The 11,751-nt window shown below is 53.7% G+C and overlaps 4 protein-coding genes across 4 annotated transcripts; 2 read left to right on the top strand and 2 right to left on the bottom strand.

The window, feature by feature from the left end:
- Positions 1–280: 280 nt before the first annotated feature.
- CTHT_0059310 (DNA polymerase V-like protein) lies at positions 281–3,602 on the top strand (the record flags this gene model as incomplete). Its single annotated transcript, XM_006696187.1, has 2 exons — positions 281–1,340; positions 1,390–3,602. The coding sequence occupies 2 exons, from the start codon at positions 281–283 to the stop codon at positions 3,600–3,602; spliced, it is 3,273 nt and encodes a 1,090-aa protein (XP_006696250.1).
- A 288-nt stretch (positions 3,603–3,890) lies between these two features.
- Positions 3,891–4,963, bottom strand: CTHT_0059300 (uncharacterized protein; the record flags this gene model as incomplete). The annotated part of the gene is made up of 3 exons (XM_006696186.1): positions 3,891–4,550; positions 4,622–4,846; positions 4,961–4,963. The coding sequence occupies 3 exons, from the start codon at positions 4,961–4,963 to the stop codon at positions 3,891–3,893; spliced, it is 888 nt and encodes a 295-aa protein (XP_006696249.1).
- Positions 4,964–5,932: 969 nt separating this feature from the next.
- On the top strand, positions 5,933–8,625 carry CTHT_0059290 (uncharacterized protein; the record flags this gene model as incomplete). The annotated part of the gene is made up of 2 exons (XM_006696185.1): positions 5,933–6,061; positions 6,136–8,625. 2 exons carry the CDS (start codon positions 5,933–5,935, stop codon positions 8,623–8,625), a joined length of 2,619 nt encoding a protein of 872 aa, XP_006696248.1.
- Positions 8,626–9,107: 482 nt separating this feature from the next.
- Positions 9,108–10,094, bottom strand: CTHT_0059280 (uncharacterized protein; the record flags this gene model as incomplete). Its single annotated transcript, XM_006696184.1, has 1 exon — positions 9,108–10,094. The coding sequence occupies one exon, from the start codon at positions 10,092–10,094 to the stop codon at positions 9,108–9,110; it is 987 nt and encodes a 328-aa protein (XP_006696247.1).
- Positions 10,095–11,751: the final 1,657 nt, after the last annotated feature.

Below are 11,751 nucleotides of genomic sequence, written 5' to 3'. Positions count from 1 at the left end.
TACAAGGGCTGGGGCTCAAGGATGTTCTCGACGTGTTCGATAGATGCAACAATTGGAGTTCGGAAACTCTACATTATGCAACAATTGGGGTGCCTCTCTTTGGAAATATCTCCCTTGTCCTTACTTATCGACCGGGCGGTCAGACACGGCAGAAAAAACGCCCCGCTAAATTTTTAGGTACCAGAAGGCCTGTATGGAAGCAATGTGATCGCTGTCCATCGTGGATCCTGCAACACCCCGTCCTCTCCTCGTCCGTCCCAACGCCGCGAATCACTTCACAATGGGTAACAAAAGGAAGAGGGTGGCGAAGGAGGCCCTAGCCGATAACCAGCCATCTCAGAAACGCTCAAAGAAAGAAACCCCCGCCGTCAATGGCTCGACGAACTCGAAGCCCGTGAAGGTGCAGCAGCTCTCGAAGAGCGCCTTCACCGAGAACCCCACTGTTGACGAGCGCAAGCGCGAGATGCTCCTCTACGACAAGCTCGGCAGCGAAGATGTCAACGAACGGATTGAGGCCGCTGACGCTATCATCTCTGGTCTCCTCGGCGGCAACGGCGTGCCCGAGCCTGTCCTCTTGCGCCATCTTGAGAAGCGCCTGTTCCGCGGCCTGGCTAGTGGGCGCAATGCCTCGCGCCTTGGCTTTAGCCTAGTATTGACCGAGATCCTTGGTCAGCTCTTCGGCGAGAAGAACCTGGCTGGCTCGAAGTACACGGGTTTGACGTTCGACAAGGTGTGGGGGATATTGGTACAGAAGACACAGGCCGCGGGTGCCAGCAGTGGGCAGGAGGAGAGAGACCATTACTTCGGGCAGCTGTTCGGTGTCGAGTGCTTCGTCCGGTCAGGCGTCCTGTTTAGCGATAGCTCAAGGTGGATGGTGGCTCTTGACTTGCTGTTGAAGCTGGCGGCCAAGAAGTCCTGGCTCAAGTCCCAGTGCGGTTATGTCATGGTCCAAGCGATCTCCCAGATGAAGCAGGACCTTGCCGAGAAGACGCTGGGAAAGCTGGCTGAGGAGGGATATGCGAAGACTCCAGAGGGTGTGGGCATCTGGATTGCTGCTCTTGACCGGTTCCCAGACATGAAGGTGCCGGCTCAGCCTTGGAGGCATCCACTGTCGAACACATCCCTTACGGCTCTGCCCGCAGCGCTGAAGGACAGCGGCAAGGAGCCATCAAACAACGAGGATGGAGCCAAGAAGCAGCAGCCTAAGCAGGGTGGGTGGACTGCCCAGCTGCACTTTGTTTGGGACTTGATCCTCGCTCACTACATTAAGCTCGTTGGGACCAAGTCTGAGGATGAGGTTGCCAAAGAGTTCGAGCAATTCTGGAACCGGGTTGTTGATGGTTAGTTACTCTGTTTGTTTTGTCTAGATCACTACTAACATTATCGCAGAGAGCTTTTTCTCCAAGAATGCTTCCGACCCCCAGAAGTTCTCCGGCTTCATGATCTTCGGCAAGCTGCTCGAAAGCTTTGCCACCACCCCTGCGCTCATCTCGCCCCTGTTTAGCAAGAACCTCATGGTCTGCCTCATGAATCAGGCTGCCAAGGAAGATCGCTACCTCCACCGTGCTGCCATCAAGGCCCTCAAGGCTATCGAGACCACCGTCGAGAAAACACCATCCCTTCTTCCCATAATCCTCAAGGAGCTGCTCGGAAAGCAGGGGGCATACAACTTCGATCAGCGCACCAATACCAAGACGGTGGACAAACTGCTCCAATTCACCACTCCCGCTACCATCAAGGCTGTTCTCAAGATCCTCCAGGTGAACAACGCCTCAAAGAGCGGCCTCGAGGAGCCCAAGTACTATCAGGCTCTTGGTGGCTATCTGTTCAGGTTAGCCAGCGTCTCCTCTGAAGATGCCGACGGAGGGTCTTCGAAATCGGTTTCTGGCACGGCGATCAAGGTCCTCACGGAGCTTGCATACTCGAACAAATCAGTTCCTGAAGAGATGAAGCAGCCCCTTCGAACGAGGACTACCTCTGCGTTCGCCAAGCTGGTCAAAAGAGCTGAAGACTTCGGTCATCTCTGCGATGCCATTCTGTCTATTGAGGCTGATGTGGACTCTGAGGATGAGGTTGCCAGCTCCATTCTCCTTACGGCCTATGAGAGGCTCAAGGACCTGCTTGATCCCAAGAAGGAGACTGATACCACAAGGGCTCCTCGTCATGCCCTCGCGCTTCTTCATGCCGTTGGCATTCTCCAGTTCTATAACCAGGATCCTGACGTCGTCGACATGTTTGAAGAACTTGGCGAGTGCTATGAGAAGCTCGAGAGACACAAACAAGGGTCAGAGGAGGAGGGCATTTCGGAGTTCCTGGTTGAAATCCTGCTGGCTATGGTTGCTAGGCCGTCAGCGCTCATGCGTCAGGTGTCGCAACAAGTGTTTGAGGCTTTCACTGGGTTTATGTCTGCCGAGGCGCTGCACCTGCTCACCGATCCTCTTGCCGCTGAGGAGAGCGAGAAGGGCCAGCAGGCTTTGTTCAGCACCGAGGACGAGGACATGGCGGATGCCGAGGCTGGGTCCGATGAGGGAAGCGATTTCGAGCTTGACTCGGATGTGGAGATGGTCGACCTGGACAAAGCTGGCTCTGAAAGCCCTGAGGCCAGCGAAGAGGAAGCCTCTGACGACGAAGGCGGCGAGAAGAAGGCTGACATGAACGACGAAGATCTCATCATCCTCGATGACGAGTTGGCCAAGGTACTCGGCACGCATCGTCTAGATAAGGACCTCGAGGTCTCGTCAGACTCCGAGCCCGAAGACCTCTCCGACTCCGAAATGATGGAGCTCGACGCCAAGCTAGCCGAAGTTTTCCGCCAGCGCTTCAAGGCCAAGAACAAGAAAAAGGAAAAGAAAGACGCCAAGGACACGGTCGTCAACTTCAAGCACCGCGTTCTCGACCTCCTCGCCATCTTTGTTCGTAAAGAAGCGGCCGTCGCCAACCCCCTCGCCTTCGACGCCCTTATGCCCCTACTCCAGCTCATCCGCTCCACAACCGTCCGCCCCCTTGCCAATAAGGCGTGCGACATCATCGCCAACTTTTCCAAATCTCTCAAGAAAGCGCGCAGCACCGGTGCCGGCAGCCTCGAGGAGCTAGACAAGGACGCCCTGCTGGACCTGCTGCGCGATCTGCATGTGGAGGTGTCCAAGGACATGGCGCATGCGTTTTCAAGAGCTGTGTCAACGGCTAGTTTGGCGATTGCGAGTGTTCTGTGTGCCGATAGGGAAAAGCAGGAGAAGGTGTTTGGGTTGTATGCGGAGACACAACTCAAGTGGGTGAGGGGAGAGGTTAAGATCCAGCCAGCTTTCTTCTCGGACTGGTTGAATTGGTGCCAGGGGAAGGCGAGTGCTGCTGCTGCGGAGAGGGAGGAGGTGAAGCAAGGTGAGTTGGAGCAGGGTGAGAAGGAGAGGGAAGAGGAGCAAAAGGAACAGAAGAAAGAGAAGACGCAGAGCAAGAACGACGAGAAGGCTCAGGAGATCAAGGCTGAAGAAACTGAGGTCCACGGTGACGAGGAGAAAAAGAGCAAGCAGGACAACAACAACAACAACAACAACAACAACAACAACAACAACATGAAGAAGAAGAAGAAAAAGAAGAAGGAGTAGGCGCATGAGGAAGGATAATTTGTTGGAGTTAGATGTATTGGGCCCTGTGTAGCATCTGGACTTGTCAGAATAGAGCCTACCTGATGTTTAGCGTGTATCATGATTTGGTGGTTCATCTGAGGATCCTCATATTCATATGGCTTCATGGTACCTTGAGATGTCTCCGTCCACCACTTTTGAACTGTGTATCGCATCACAATCATTGTCGCTGTCATATGGTACAATCGCGTGTCATCGGGAATCATGTTCCATTCATAGCAGCCCGGACCCCCAGCCTCATTACTGTCTCTACTCCTCCATCTTATCATCATCCTTCTTTTCCTCCTTCGCCTCCTCTTCATCATCATCCTCCAGCGCCTTCTTCGCCAACCTCTCCGCCTCCTCGCGCAGCGCCTTGGGCACCTCCTGATGCAACCCCTTCGTCGGCCCATCCGGCCCGCTAATCCACGTCATCTCCAGCTCAAAATCCTTATCCTTGCTATCGTCATGCGCCACATAAATAATCCTTGCCGCCTCCTTAACTGCCTGTTCCAGCGTCAAGCTGTCTCCCTGCAGATCCAGCTTCTCCAGCTCTGCCTTCGCCGCCTGCCGCCCCTTGCCCGTCGCCGCCCCATAGTACCCCCAGTACAGGCCCGACGGCTCGATCATGTACAGATACGGCCCGCCGTGCGTCTTGCCCGCTACCTTGCCGCCGGCGCCGCAGGATGGACCCCGTCCTACCTCGCCGTCCACGCGCTCGTCTTCGGGGCTGTCGTACCCTGCGATGATGGTTGTGATGCCGAAGGGGCGGACCGATTGGTAGAGGGTGTAAGCTTGCATGTAGCCGCCCATGCGGCTGGCTAGGTCGGCGGTCGTGATGGGCGTCTTGAAGGTGTCGCGCCAGGCGCGGGCTTCGTCGCGCGCGCGGTCGATGAAGTGCCTGCCGTCGGGGATCATGCCGGAGAAGGCCTGTGGGGATTAGCGAGGTGTTCTCCATGAAGGAGGAGGGGTTGTTGAGAAGGGAAATGCGGGGCGCTTACAATGCCAATGTGCCTATCAACCGTCGCAATGCGCTTGTTGGCGCCCGGCTTGAGCAGCTTGGATGTGATGATCTTCTCTACGGCCAGCACCACGCCTTCCTTGCACCGGATGCCGATCGACGTGCCGCCGTTTTCGACCGCCTTCAGGGCGTACTCGACCTGGAAGTTGCGGCCATCTGGGGAGAAGATGGAGTTGGCGAGGTCGTAGCCGGTGCCTATCGACGTCTGGGAGGGGGGAGTGGTCGCTAGGTTAGTTTTGTGGTTTGAATAGCTAAAGAGGTGTACCCCAAAAGGTGCATTTGCCGTAAGGCTTGTCATTTAGCGGGGCGTAGAACGTACCATTGTCGACGTTGATCTGGGTGATTTGGATTATGTAGGGAAAGGGAAGAAAGGTAAGACCGTCTAGAAAGCAAAGCGCTTATTTATTTTGGTATGAACGGCGCGTAGACGCGGTGATGTTGAGAATGTCGTTTAAGGTGGGGGGGGAGAGGTTTGGGCTGGCGTTGACTGGCAACCTGCTAGAGCTTCACGCATCATCAGGCAACTGGAGCTGCGCGTTGCTTCCCCAAGGAGCAGGTCGCTGAGGCTGAGTGTGGCGGGTGTCCTCTCTTGCCTTGTCTCAGCCTTGAAACGCCACAGTTGAGGTGGGGTGTGGGGAAGCTTGGTCTTTATCGATAATGTTCAATGGGCATAGAGCAGAGTCGCACCCCTGGCCATGACCTCCGTCCGACATACAAAGTTCAAATGGTTGCAGACAACGGTGACAACTCAGCAGCTAGTCAAACTGCTTACTCACCTCATGGTTTTGAAGGAGAAACTTTGACCAGAAAGTGTTCATTCATTCCAGTTTTGGAGTGTATATCCTGGTTTCAGTGTTTCTTTGGAAATCTTTCTCCTTGAGTCTGAACTTCTCGCTGACTCTCTTGCCCATTTTTCACGATTTTTATGCAAAAGCGAAGAGACATGTCAAATAGCATATGTTCCCACTTTCCTATATCTAGGTACTTCCTCTACAGTGTTGGAGCAAGCACCAATATAGCAATCGTCTGTTATTTCTTTTTGAGCCAGCGCTTTCCATCACGGCAACCCACACAAACATGTCACCATATGCCACATATAAGATAAGGAGGATAACCAGGTCTTTTAAAGTATGTCAGCAAAGGGGAGTTGCTCAAGTTCAGACCGTCGAGGCCTCTGCTTCCCTTATAAGAGGCTTGCAGTCCTTGTAGACCACAACTATCCTGAACCCCTTCACCGCTCTCTTCTCTCTTTTCTATGCGCCAATTTCCATGACTCGATAGTCATTACAGAATGATGAATCCTTCTGGCTCTTGCAATGGAGAATCCGAAGCATTCAAAGGCTTCCTTTGCCACAATTCTATTTACGGCCGTTGTTTCGATCGTGTTCCCTTCGAGAGCACACTTTGCAAGGTTTGCATGGTGAGCTGAACCGGTCTTCAACGGTATCTAGACAGTAAAGGAGCTAACATAACCGTCAAGGAGAATGCTACCAGGACTGGGAGTGTAGGGGCGATCTCAAGGACTGGCAAACCCCTCCCCACTCTCCCAACAGCCTGCCTTCGCCTACCTACTCGGAGCTAGGGGTTTATCCCTTCCCTCCAGCCCCCCCTCAGGTTGAAGCTGGTTCTACAGCTACACCTACTCTAACAACCACCAAGGAGCTTACGCCACCGTCAAGCGAGCAGAATAAACCCTCGACTCCTAAGTCAGAGCCCACCGTATCTAGCAGCACTGGTGTCGGGGGGGTAAAGCACCCAGGACCAGTTTTCAACCGCTGCCGCATCATCAATATCTACAGCTGTTCTGGGCCTCGCGATTGGATGCGGGAGCTTCGGTGGACGAGGGATGATCTCAATGTTTTCCATAGAAGCCCTACCTCCGATCCAATGAAGCTGGACGACTCTAACGACGATTTTGATGGATGCTCTTCGCTCCACCTTGGCCGTCCCACTTCAGGTGGACAAGCTTTAGGCGACGACCTGATCAGCATCGACGACTTTATCCTTGATGAGTCAGACCCTCGCCACGATCACCGCTTGTTCGGCATCGATAATGAGAAGCGGCCTTCATTGGTCCAGCCCATGACCTGGGGCCCTCGCGGTGTCTCTTCTCAGTCAAGCCGTCCGTACGACCTCGGCTTCGGCTTCGACCTGGGGCTCGGCGACGACAACATATCCACCCGAACTCCTCGCTACTGCCGCGATACGACAGTCGATCAGTCTCTTCCCCTCCAGGGCAGCGCTGGATCCCGGCGAGCCTCCAAAAGGACCCATAACGTCGACGGCGGTGATGACATCCTTTCCTCGTCACTCCGTCAAACAATCCAGACCTCCTCTGGAACCTCTTCTTCCCGCAATCATCCCTATTCTGGCCTCTGGAAAGGCTCAGAGAGCCGTCATGACCCTAGTCTTTCTCCACGAATACCTCAAATTCGTGAGCCGCAGGAGTTCGATGTTGATGAGATCAACGCCCGGCTTGAGAGCTTGCAGAGTCTGAGCGATGATCCTCCTTGGTATCCAAACCGTCCGCGTGAGGGGTTTTGTGATGATACAAATGATAATACTGGCTTTTGTAGGCCGAGTCTTCGTGGAGGAGCGAATAACCATGCCCCTGACTCGGCGGCGCGCACGGACGAGAATGATGGTATTGAGTCGGGCTGGTATGAAGTGACGGCTAAGGACTTGGCTGGCTCCTCGGATGCTTCTATAGATGCTTCGACCAGCTGTTCTTCCTCTGCCAGCACAGATTCCTCCTCTGGCTCCTCAACTGTCACCAAGGACAACACATTGATCTCTGTCCAGACCTATAACAACCAAGAGCAGCAGAAACCCGAAGAGGAACCTCAGGGTGACAAGTCCGGTCCCCACAGCAGCATCAACTCAACAGATACCCAGCTCTCCGGTTCGACCTTCCACACCTGCCACATCTTCAACGTCTATACCGGCTTCGCCGGTCCCAACGGCAGCATCCACCGCTTCATCGGTGAGCCCTACCCTCACCCTCGTGTCCCTCAACCCCCAAAGGCTAGCTCCTCCGACGATTACGACGGCCACGACTACGACTCCCTTTCAAACTCCTCCTCCGATGACATGCTTCACCATCCCCCTGTGCCAATCTACCGCCCCGTCTCCCGCTACCCCCCACCCTTTCCGTGGCCTTACCCTCTCAGGCCCCTTCGTCAAACCTCCTACGGCGTCCCAACATCCGGTGCTTATTTCCACGACCCTAGCATTGCCCGCTTGCGCGCCGTCACTCGTGAGGCTCTCAGCCGCCCTATGCCTATACTCGGCACCACCACAGCCCAAGCTCCCTCTCCCAAGAGCATGCCGATGACTGCTGGCACGAACGACATACCCTCTGCGGCCGAGGTTTCTCATACAGAGAACTTCACGTTCACCGAACACCCAAATGGGACAGTAACTTGGGAATGCCGCATCCCGTTGTTCCAGTCTCGGTCTCCCTACCAAAGCACATTCCGCCCTTTACATTCTGGACCCAACGCTGGTCCCCTCGGACCGGATATCCCCAACTCGGGAGAGCCCCAAGGTGAGGTAGTCCGTGATTCAACTGGGGAATGGACCATTCACCGTGGTCGCTTCCACCCTTTTTATCCCTCCCTCAACCCTACCTCCCCCATCGAGGCCAGAGCGCGCCGCATATGGCAGAAAAACCACTCCTTACTAGTTCACCACTTCCAGCGCATGACCCTCAACTCTACTGAAGACCCGGAGCGGAGGAGAATTGAAATGGAAATGGAGAGGGAGATTGAACGGCAGAGGAGGAATATGCTAGCGAGGAGGGAGAGGGAGGAACGGGATTGGATGTCTGAGATGCAGAGGAGAATTCAGCAGGGAGTGAGGTATGTCGGGAGGGTTAGCGAGAGGGGAAGGAGCAGGACGGTTATGGGTAGTCCCTTCGGGTCGAGACAACGACGCCGTGCGAGTGATGAGTTGGATGGATATGGGAGTGTCGCACGGGAATGATGGAGCTGGTGAGGAGGGGGAGTGAGGGTTTGTGGGTTGAGGTTAGGTTGAACTGATGGTCGGCCGGTTGGTGAGGTGATGGCAACGGTGAGGTCACTGGGTTGTTCAATAAGGAATGCTCCGGTATACTTGTAAATTCTTAATTACTTTTAGAACGGACAGGGTGGCTAGTGGTCAGTTTTTTTTTCTCAGTCTTGAGTTCATGAACAGTTAATTTCGGAAGTTTCTCAGTGATTAGTGTCCTTAGAGGCCCAGAAATTCTTGTGTCGATTTTCACCCAGTTCAGCTAGCATCCCCTTATGCCCACACATTAAGCCAATCCTAGATCACAAGCTATCCATATTTTCCTCTAATGGACTTGGCAACATGAAACATGCAATGCTTGTTTTTTTTTTTTTAGAATTTTCTCAAATCAAGCAAAAACACTATATACCAGACCAGTAAATACAAACCAAACACACAACAAAGAATTGCACACTCGCTCAAAACATCTCCACATCCCTCCACCCTACACATCTCCTCCGCCACTCCTCCCCCCTTCCCATATTCATATCCCTATACACCGAATCCACACGCCTCTTCTCCTGCTCCCTAAAAATCATAGCATCTCCATCGCCGATGACTGTAGCACAAGAAGGGTCTGTGCTGCTGCTGCTGCTGCTGCTGCTGCTGCTGCTGCTGACTTGCTGTGCCATCCCACCGGCATCAGCACTACTGAACCCGTTATTGTTTGATAATGAGATTTGGTACTCACTGCGTGCCAAATCCTCATACCCAGCCGCCATATATGGCTCCATATAGCTCTGCGCCATTTCGACGATCCAGCGGCCGTCTACGTCTTGTGCGGGTTGGGCTGTGGCGGGAGTGCCGTCTAGGCTCATAACCACTTCCTCTGTCTCAGTCTCCATCTTTTCTTCTTCCTGCCCCTGCTGCGCCTGCTGTTGTTCCCACCTAACTCTAGCCGACTCCTCTTCGATTTCCATGGTTGTACTCCCCCATCCATTGGAACTATTGTTGTTGGGTGTTGGTGGGCACGTCCGCCAAAGATCAAGCAACCTCAGCTTCTGCGGCGTATCCACGCTCTTAAACAACTGCAGTTGAGCGGGTGATAGGCGAGTAGTGTCGACGCTGTGTTCCCTCAGCACCCTCTCAACCTCGGCGAATTCATTCTGAGGCGGCTCGGACGCCGGACGGGTTTGCTGCTGCTGTTGTTGCTGTTGCTGCTGGCGAGCGACGTGGGCAGAGTGGTTGTAGTGTTGGGAGATGTAGACAATGGGACGACCTTGTTGGGGTTGAGGCTCAGGATTGGCCTGAACGGGTTGAGGAGTAAGAGATTGCTGGACTGGATCAGGGATCATGATTGGGTCGGGCATGATCCGGGGTTGAGACATGGGATCGAGGGTCATGTTACGGGAGAAGAGGGCAGCCAGCTCTTCAGGGGAGTGCATTGTTGCGTAGATGGCGGCCATTGTGAGTATTATCGGGGAATACTATTGACAATGTTAGAACGACCTGTTTGGTAGACAGCTTGACAAGTCCCGAGGAATAGTACCTGAAGAACACAAGATTTGTTATTGGTATGTGGTATATCAACGCTCAAGTGTTGGCCGTGTCCTTATGTCAAATGTACGCTGGCCGAGGAACCGATTCTTCTGATAAGGTCAGCAAGCAATGTTTATTTTCGGGAAGAGCGTAGACCCTTGAGCTTGAGAAACTCGAGTATATTGTCTAGACTAAGTACTGAACAAGTCGTTACCTTTACTCAGTCAAGTCTGGAGCAAAGGTAGAACGGAAGTCAAAAAGAGAAGGCAACCAGAATATAAGTTGATGATGACTCGGTTGTGCAGGTGTGGTCTGCCGGGGGGATGGCCGGATATTGGTGGGGCAAACAAAGGTGTGCCAGATCAGGAGGTTACCAACCAAGCGGGGGAAGAAGGGAGGGGAAGATGGGGAAATCAAAGATGGGCTATCTGAAAATCTGATTGTCGAGGAGTCGAGAGAGATTGGGTCTCTCGGGTGCAGGTGCAGAGATGAGAAATCAAGTGGCAGAGCAAAACTCGATGAACATATTTAAAGCGGAGGGGAAACCTCCATGAACAGCATGATGCGACTCAAAGAGGGGCAGGTGATGCTCCTCAACAAAATTGCCTCTAGGCTGCCCAGAAACCACCTAACAAGACCAAGGACAAGGACCAGGAACAAGCAACGGCAGTCGGTGAGGCCTAGAATTGCTCAGACTCTTAAACAGGTGACACCAATGAGATGCACTCATTCCACACGCAACCCAAGATTTTGCTGATTCAGATTACCAGAATCCAACAACATGGCGCATTCAATCTGTTTGGAGTTTAGGAACCAGCCATGTTGGGACTGGTAGGGGTGACTCTGTAGGTTGTTCCTGTTAGGTTGGGCAGTGACACATCCAAGCCATAAGCCATCCATCACTCGCTAGCAGCTAGCTGTCATGCGTGCATCGGCCGCGACGCTGAACGGCCTGAAACAAGCCAGTTAAGCACATTAAGCCACAACAGCCCGCGGCAAGAAACCGAGCACCCCGCGGCTGTCGTCACGCAGCCCTCCAATAAGGCCGTGACACGAGAAGGCTGGTTTTTTTTTGGGGACGCGCAGACAGGACTGCTGTGCGCGGGATGATGAGAGCCAGAGGAAGGAAGTTGAGAGAAATACTGAGATGGCTGCGAAGAATTGAAGATGGGATTCTTCACAACAATCAGCAGGGCTGGAGCTGGGGTTGGAGTTGGAGCGGGTCACTGGTCTGGAATTAGGCGCGAGACTTATCAGCGGTTGGGTCTGCGGGGTATCACGTTGTTTCCGAGAGCTCAGGCGAACAAGCCACAAGCGCCACGGAATGACGTCGTCGAGAGTGGCTGGTAAGACAGTTGGCTGCCTGACCTGCATTAGGCTCTCTGTAGGCGGATGGAGATACAACAGCGGTGAACTTCGAGCCGAGGAGCTTTTGTGGGTATACGAGCTGAGTTTTCCCAGGGCTCCGGATAAGATTTTTAGGAGGAGGGGTTCTGTGGGTTTTGTTGAACTTTTGCTTCGGAAAACCATCTCTTGACATCACCCCAAGAACTTCCCGAGTTGTCATCCTTTAAGAAGGCCAAA

Source organism: Thermochaetoides thermophila (assembly GCF_000221225.1).
Source record: "Thermochaetoides thermophila DSM 1495 unplaced genomic scaffold scf7180000011820, whole genome shotgun sequence".
Classification (NCBI taxonomy): Eukaryota; Fungi; Ascomycota; class Sordariomycetes; order Sordariales; family Chaetomiaceae; genus Thermochaetoides; species Thermochaetoides thermophila.
Note: the sequence above shows the minus strand (reverse complement) of the source record. Positions and strands in the feature narration are given on the sequence as shown.